Raw genomic sequence first — 8,002 nt, forward strand, 5'->3', positions numbered from 1 at the left:
GGGAAGCCGGGGCCCCAGTGGAACATGGCAGTTGTATGCGGGTGGAAGAGATCAGTGGGGAGGTGTGGAGGAGCAGGTGGTCTCATGGGTCCAACAGAAGGTGAACAGCCCTTTCACCAGCAGTGTGCCGAAGGCAGGCGCTGGCCCACCTGGGGCAAAAGGTGGCCGGAATTTAAAGGTTCTCATGGCCCGTACAACGAGGTCCCCCTCAGACACTGCAGTTGTCTGGGATGGGGTTTGAACCAGAGACCTGAAGTGGAATCACTGCCACCGAGGCACCCGTCACTGCCACAGTGCGTACACAACGCCGCCTCACCATCTGCACCAGACACCGTTCCTCAACTTAAACCTGACAGAACTTAGGTTCATTAAAACTGGAGGAACTGGCAGGTTGTAATAAACCGGATTAGTCTGCACCAGGGAACAGCGTGATCTGCCCTGGTGTGGGAGCTCCCTGACCAATCCTGATCTCTGTTACTGCCACTGCAGCACATTTACTCTGCTGAAAACGGAAAATCGGGACAGGTCAGGAAAGATTGGACAGGGTGGGCTCTTTCCTCTGGGAGGGGGAGGCTGAAGGTTGGCCTGATGTGAAGATGTCCACGTGGGCAAGACCAGAACCAAGGGCAATAAGCACACACTTCACATTCAGTTGGGAATTCAGAAGCGCTGCTCCCTGGAAGAGAGAGTGCGGTGCTTGCTGGCTGAGGCAGCTGAAGAGATGGGTGTCAGAAGGATAAATGGACATGGGGTAGAAGGCAGTGGAGATGGGGTGTGATGGAACAGGACACAGTGGCTGATGTAGAAACACTGGTACAGAACGGAGGGGCCAAATGGCAAGTTCTTGCATAATAATGTTTCCAAGACAATGAGATGTGACCCCTGGCACTGTATGGGGAGCCCACGGGCCACCCCTGGGTACAGACCCCATCCCCCTACTTACCTCGGGGGCCTGGGTACTGGTGGTCTGGGTGTAGGTCTCCCTCTGGTCCGCTGGCCCCACACAGGCCCTCAGCCCCTTGCTGTTGGACAGCTCGCTCAGCCGGCTGGACAGGACCTCGTTGATGAGCAAGGCTGTCTCCAAGCGGCGCTCCAACTGGCCCCGGGGAACGGACTCCAGGTCCTCACGGGAAAAGCTGCAGGGGGCAGATCGACGAGCCAATCACACTCGGGGGTCACAGCAGAGGTTCACCCCTTCACTAACGCACCCCCGGGTTGTGCACAGAGGGTTAGGGTGGAGGGGCAACGCTGTCAGAGCAGAGGTTTGATGCTGAAAGTGGGACGAATTCAGGATCACACCGGCCACACCTTCAGGGCAGGCCCAGACCCAGAACGATCAACCCACTCATTCACTTCTTTCCCCAATATGAAAGTTTAGTTTGACCCTCCGAAACCTCCTGTTCTCTCAACCATCAGAAGCTGCATACCTGTCAGTCACACTGCACGGAAGCCGAGGGCAGCACCAGTGCATGCTCATTGCCAGAAAGGTCTGGTGCTGTGCCCCATTTGTCTGGTCATCGAAGGTCAGGACCTGGGGGCTCTCATTCCCCAGCAGAGGGAACACGGCCGCAGACAAAGGCAAGGAGGAGAAGCACAGAGGTGGAGGAGAATCAGCTTGGGGTGACTTTGGCAGTGGACGGACCCCATCGTGTGGAAAGACTTGAATTCTCTCATGGGCATGGACTTCTCCAGTAGGACCAGCAGTTCCGCCCTCTGGAAGCCGTGCAGAGGAGCTGCCCGCACTCCCCAGCAGGCAGCAGTCGTGTTAATACACCGAGTGTCTTCGCAGTTAAATGGCCACTCACCCCTGTGGGGTGGAGTCGTACACAAGCCCAGGGAGGTCCCAACCTTGGAAGGAACAAGAGTGGACCACTGGCCTTTAGGCGACACTAACAGTTTCACAGTGGCTTCACCCCTGACCTTCAGTGTCCCACAGACACTGCTGTCTGGGTGCAGAGTGGCTCCACTGCATCGCTCCCGGTTACTGCCCAGCACACGCTCCCCAACTTACTTCCAGAGCAGGGAGTCCGTGAGCACCGCGCTGTCCATCACTTCGCACCGCGCGCCCTCCAACACCGATGTGTTGACGTCCTTCTCGGCCAGGCTGACAGGGGTCATGCAGGTCATGGCACAGTGCGATCCCACAGGAGTGACCGCTGTGCCGACATCGCGGCAAGTGACACGCCTCGTGCCAATTTGTTCAGCCAGCAGCTTCCAGGTGTCTGCGGGAGTCTGCACGCTGGCCGAGTGGATGAGGCAGGTCAGCGCACACGGCACTGGTGCTGCCAACAGGCTTGTGCCCACCTCCACCTGCCCTGCTGCCCCCTCCACCTGCCCTGCTGCCCCCACCACCTGCCCCGCTGCCCCCACCACCTGCCCCGCTGCCCCCACCACCTGCCCTGTGCCCTCCACCTGCCCTGCTGCCCCCTCCACCTGCCCTGTGCCCTCCACCTGCCCTGCTGCCCCCTCCACCTGCCCTGCTGCCCCCTCCACCTGCCCTGCTGCCCCCTCCACCTGCCCTGTGCCCTCCACCTGCCCTGCTGCCCCCTCCACCTGCTCTGCTGCCCCCTCCACCTGCTCTGCTGCCCCCTCCACCTGCCCCGCTGCCCCGCCCAGGGCAGGGAGCCCTTCTGATGCCGGCTGCCCCTGGATCTCTGCCCGGGGCTGCCCCAGGTCACAGACATCAATGGGAGGGAGGGCATCGACAGCAAGGATTTCTTCAGGGCCCCCCAGTACCCCCACTGGATCCTCCTCCTGGGGCTGCTCCCCCTCGTCCACAGCCAGGACCCCCGGCACCCCGTCCGTCACTCCTGGCTGGTCCCACACTCTTGCTATTGACAGCTGCTCTCCCTCCGCTGGCAACAGTACCCACTGTTCCCCCTCGTCAGACTTCGCCCCGTCTCCGGCCGCCGGACACTCCTCCCCGTCCGATAGACCCCCCTCCCCGTCTCTGGCTGTGGAAAGCCGCTTCCTCTTTCCTAACCTCACCCCCTCTTCCCCGACGGGTGACTCCTCGCTCTCTCCAGCGGTGTGGAACTGCTCCCCTTCCTCTCCCCCTCCCCCCACCGTCACCGATGCAGAGGCACAGGGCTGGGCCGGCCAATCAGGGGCCCCTGGGTTCCGGGGGAGCACCTCCTGCGACTCCCCCTCGGTACCCTGGCCTGCCCCCTGACCAGGGCAGCCGCCACAGGAACTCTCAGCCACAGGGCAAGACTCCAGCGAGTTCACACCAACCGCTAGGGATCGGGGAGAGCCTGCATTCTGCCCTGCTGCAGTATCGACATGAGTCAGCAGCCCGGGCTCCAGCTCCACGGTTTCAGCTGCGGTGATCGACGGTTCGGGATCCTCTTGTGCCTCTGCAGTGATCACCTCTGCCACCTGTACAGCGTGATTATCTGCTCTCTGAGGCAAACCGTCACGGTTTATCTGCGGAGGCCGGGGGACCTCACCCCCCGCAGGTTCAGCCGTCTCTGTGACCAGCGAGCTCACCTCCCTGAAGCCCCCTGTTCTGGGGGGTGTCTGGGTCGCTAATGGAGTCAGGCCCTGCACCCAGGGAGCACAGGCATCCTCTTCCTCCACAAAGATGTTCTTACAGAGATCGTTGTAAACCAGAGTCGAGACAGGCCGGTGAGCATCCTGCAAACAAAGCAGAGACTCTCAGGAGAGAGACATCATGTTTCCCCACACACCAAGACCACAGAGTCGGCAATGAGCAGCCAGAGGCGACTCAGGAATCATTTCCTCAGCACCCTTCACGGCCTCTGTACTTCACAGAGCACCTTCACAGCCAATCAGGTATTTCTCAAACCTTGTTACTGTTAGTGTAGGAAGTCGCCAGCCAATCGGTGCAGAGTAAGATTCCACTAATCTGTTCCGAGGTGAATGCAAATGGTCCCATGGATTTCTCACAAGAAACCAGGGATCATTCCCAGCCCTCATCCTCGATTTATCTGGAACTGAACAGCACAACTCACCTGGTTGTTACCACAATGCTGTCTGTGCAAGCTTGCTGTGTACAAACTGGTTCTTGCTTTCTACATTACTGCACCATCAAAATCTATTTTGTTGGCCAGAACCATTTTAGTTTTAATTCGGAGGGTGCAAAGTGCACATTTGTTTCTGCCCAGTGGGAACGATCAGCCAGAAGCAGGGCTGGGAGGCACCCAGTTACCCCGGTCCCACATGGATCCCAACAGGCCAACGTAGCTGTTGTCCTCGCACTGCACTGCTGATGGGAACCCTCAGGCAGAGAACTCAGCCCAAGCTCCAGTTTCCTAACCTGACCACTGGGGTAAAGAACCAAGCTGCTGATCTTTGGGAGACACAGGCTGAGGATTTATCCTGCACATTGGCCAGGTTACTGGGCTCACTCAACCTCCAGGGTAGTGTTCCAGCCACTGTCCAGGTGAACAGCAGAATGGGTTCAAGGGGCTGAATGGCCCAAATCCCATCGGTGTGCTTAGAAGGAAACAATGTAAAGCTGCTCCACGTTAAGCTCTAATGAGAAAAACACACCAAGGTCCTTGTTGGCAGCACGGGCAGACTGCCACAGGGAGTCAGCAGAAGACATTATGATAAGTGACCACAACTGCATGTGGGCTGGACACAGAAATTTGGTGGGGGGCTGGAAGTCCCAGTGGATTAGAGATGGGCTGTCAGCAGGGGACCAATTAAATTCGAGGATGTTCAAAGGGCCAGTACAGAAAGAGCAATGGGACATCTGCTGAGGGATAAGTGGGGGAGACAAGACCACAGAGGGATGAGGAGTTACTAACAGTAGCATTGCTTAACTGGGTTCTGGCATAAACCAAGGAAGAATTAGGATGCAGTCAGGAGTTTTGGACAACCTGAATTTTACTGAGAGTGGGATGAGAGGCCAGCTGGCAGGAAGTGTGTGCTGGAACAGGGTTAGATAACAGGGACTAAGGTTTGGGCAACTGATGAGCTGAGGCCGAGGTGGATGGTTTTGGATGGTGTGTGCATTGTCGTGATCGCACCGAGTGCGTGATACCGACCGCGGACCCGGCACCCACTCCCGCACACTCACCTCCAGGTGCAGCCTGTGCAGCAGCGGAGTCAGGCTGCTCGCCGGCACCCCCATGCAGCGGGCCCTGCTGCTGGAACTCTGCACGTCCCGCTGAGTGCCGCACTGCAGCGACACATCCTGCAACGGGACCCGGCCGCATTTCCTGCCTGGCTGCGTGGGAAACAAAGGGAACGGTCAGCACCAAGGGAGCAACACACAAAACGCCGGAGGGACTCAGCGGGTCAGGTAGCATCCACGGAGGGAAACGGACAGTCGACGTTTCAGGTCGAGACCCTTCGTCAGCACCAAGGGAAGAGCAAGCAATAGATTCGGGCAACGTTGGGACAAATCAGCAGATCTGACAATGGGTCTGCTTCCTGAAACATTAACTGTTCCTCTCCCTACAATTGCTGCCCGGCCTGATGGGTGTTTCCAGCATTTTCAGTTTTATTTCAAGTTTTCATCTCCTGCACTAAATGTGTGCCAAATGGCCAGTCTTCACCCCTGACTTCCACAGACCATTGGATACTCGACTGGAGGGCTGTCACACCCACACTGCAAGCCCTACATACGACCAGAAACTGAGTTCCTGACTCGGTCCCTCTAACCTCCTCCGCTACTTAATGGCTGAACCAATTGTAACTTCAACGCCACGTTCCCATCTACTGGTAACCGCTCATTCCCTTGCTCATCATGAATCTAATTCCCTGTCTTAGAAATATTCAAAGACTCTGCCTCTACTGCCCTTTGAGGAAGAGAGTTCCAAAGATTCACCGCCTCGACAGAAAAAAATTCCCTCATTTGCCTTAAATAAACCCCCTTATTTTTAAAGTAACTTTTCTAGTTCTAGATTCTCCCACAAGAGGAAACATCCTCTTCACATCCACCCTCTCAAGATTCCTCAGGATCTTTTGTTTCAATCAAGTCCCCTCTCACTGTACTAAACCAGCAGATACAACCCAAGCCCGTCCACCCTTCCTTCTTGAGGCAACCCTCCTGCACTTTTGTAATGAATTGATCTGTATGAATGGTATACAAGTTTTTCACTGTACCTCAGTACATGTGACAATAATAAACCAATTTACCATTCCAGGTATGAGTGCAGTAAACCTTCTCTGAACTGCTTCCAACACATTAAAGTTCTTCCTTAAATAAGGAGAAAAATCTGGTACACGGTACTCTATGTGAGGTCTCACCAATGCCCTATATAGTACAGTCTATTTACTTTTATAATTCAATTCGCCTCGAAATAAACAATTCCACTTGTTTTCCTCATTACTTGGCTTACCTACACACTAGCCTTTCGTGAATCACACACCCAGATTCCTCCGTATATCCGAGCCCTACAATCTAGCATCCTCTCTCTCCCTTTCCTGCTTTAAAACTTGACTGAGTTGTGGAACAAAGTTTTGCCCTGATGTGGCTCAGATTGAAATTTTGTCTAACCACTCTACACTGGAGTATCATGGGTCAATTTACTGCTATCAAGACACTGTACGTGTTTGATGGTGCTCACCAGCTGTTGACTCCACAACTGGATGACCATAGAATGAGCAAGAGCAGCAGCCAGGGCAATGAACCCAGTTACAGGTCTTCTAACCTGGAGCAGACCCCATGATCTGAAGGAATCTGCCCCAGACACAGCCCAAAGCTCGCCGACACTGTCACATTGTAAATATTCTTCCCCCATAAAAGGATGCAATTTTTAGGAACACCATCACCAGATGTGGCACCACTGCCAAAGCTGGTATCTGATAATATAAAGGAGGCTGCGACCCCTTCCCCACAGCACAGCACCTCCTGGAAGCAATCCACTTCTCCCCCACAACCCTACCCCGTCTCCTTTCACTCCCACATCACCTACAGTGCTCAGGAGCTGGTCGTCATTCTCCGAGGACGAGGACTTCACCGATGGCCGCCTGTTGAACATTTCCCCCTCACCTGGAGAGGAGAGGAGAGGAACACCGTGAGCGAGAGAAGGGGAGGGGGGAGAGCCCCAAGCAACCGGCCCCGGTTACTTCTCCCCCCACCCGTCCACATCCTCTTTCGCCCCTGGTCAGTTTCCCCCAGATCCTCCCCCCCACCTCTCACCACACACCCCTCACCTACCTACCTCCCTCCCCCACTTCTCCCTCCCTCTGCTATCCTTCCCCCTTCTCCCCTCCCCCGCCCACTCTCTCCCCCACCCCCCTCCTCCCACTCTCTCTCCCCCCTCCCCCCCTCCCTCCCCCTCCCCCTCCCTCCCACCCTCACCCTCACCCTCCCTCCCCTCCTCCCCCCACTCCCCCTCCCTCCATCCCTCCCTCACCCTCACCCTCTCCCTCCCACCCTCACCCTCACCCTCCCTCCCCTCCTCCCCCCACTCCCCCTCCCTCCCTCCCTCCCTCACCCTCACCCTCTCTCTCCCACCTCCGTCTCTTCCTTCACTCCGGTTCCGCCAATTTCAAATTTACCCGCCCCTTCATTCATTGGCTCCGCCGCCAACGGGACCTGGTGACGAAATGACGCAACGCCGAGCGCAGGGAGGATGAAATGAAATCAAGCGGCGACCGCCTGCTGCAGCGCCGCGACCGGTCGGAGGCCGTGCTGGCCGCTCCTGCTTGTGTCCTGCGCCCGGAGGCTGCGGACCCTTCCCCGCCCCTTCCCCAGCCCCAGCCCCCGTCCCAGCCCCCGCCCCTTCCCCAGCCCCAGTCCCTTCCCCAGCCCCCGCCCCTTCCCCGTCCCAGTCCCCGCCCCTTCCCCAGCCCCAGTCCCTTCCCCGTCCCAGTCCCTTCCCCAGTCCCCGCCCCTTCCCCAGCCCCAGCCCCCGCCCCTTCCCCGTCCCAGTCCCCGCCCCTTCCCCAGCCCCAGTCCCTTCCCCGTCCCAGTCCCTTCCCCAGTCCCCGCCCCTTCCCCAGCCCCAGCCCCCGCCCCTTCCCCGTCCCAGTCCCCGCCCCTTCCCCAGCCCCAGCCCCCGCCCCGTCCCAGTCCCCGCCC

General features: G+C 57.7%; 1 protein-coding gene across 1 annotated transcript in view; it reads right to left on the reverse strand.

Annotated features, from left to right (window-relative positions):
* spag5 (sperm associated antigen 5) overlaps positions 1 to 7,640 on the reverse strand; it is a 29,467-nt gene extending 21,827 nt beyond the window's left edge. Inside the window, exons 1-5 of the mRNA XM_052035933.1 lie at positions 7,480 to 7,640; positions 6,891 to 6,967; positions 5,048 to 5,197; positions 2,012 to 3,636; positions 944 to 1,136 (exon numbers count right to left, since the gene is read on the reverse strand). Of these exons, the coding sequence (XP_051891893.1) occupies positions 944 to 1,136; positions 2,012 to 3,636; positions 5,048 to 5,197; positions 6,891 to 6,967; positions 7,480 to 7,495 (2,061 nt within the window). The 5' untranslated portion in view covers positions 7,496 to 7,640. The remainder of the gene's footprint in view (positions 1 to 943; positions 1,137 to 2,011; positions 3,637 to 5,047; positions 5,198 to 6,890; positions 6,968 to 7,479) is intronic.
* Between the last annotated feature and the right edge of the window lie 362 nt (positions 7,641 to 8,002).

Source organism: Pristis pectinata, chromosome 21 (genome assembly GCF_009764475.1).
Source record: "Pristis pectinata isolate sPriPec2 chromosome 21, sPriPec2.1.pri, whole genome shotgun sequence".
Lineage (NCBI taxonomy): Eukaryota > Metazoa > Chordata > Chondrichthyes > Rhinopristiformes > Pristidae > Pristis > Pristis pectinata.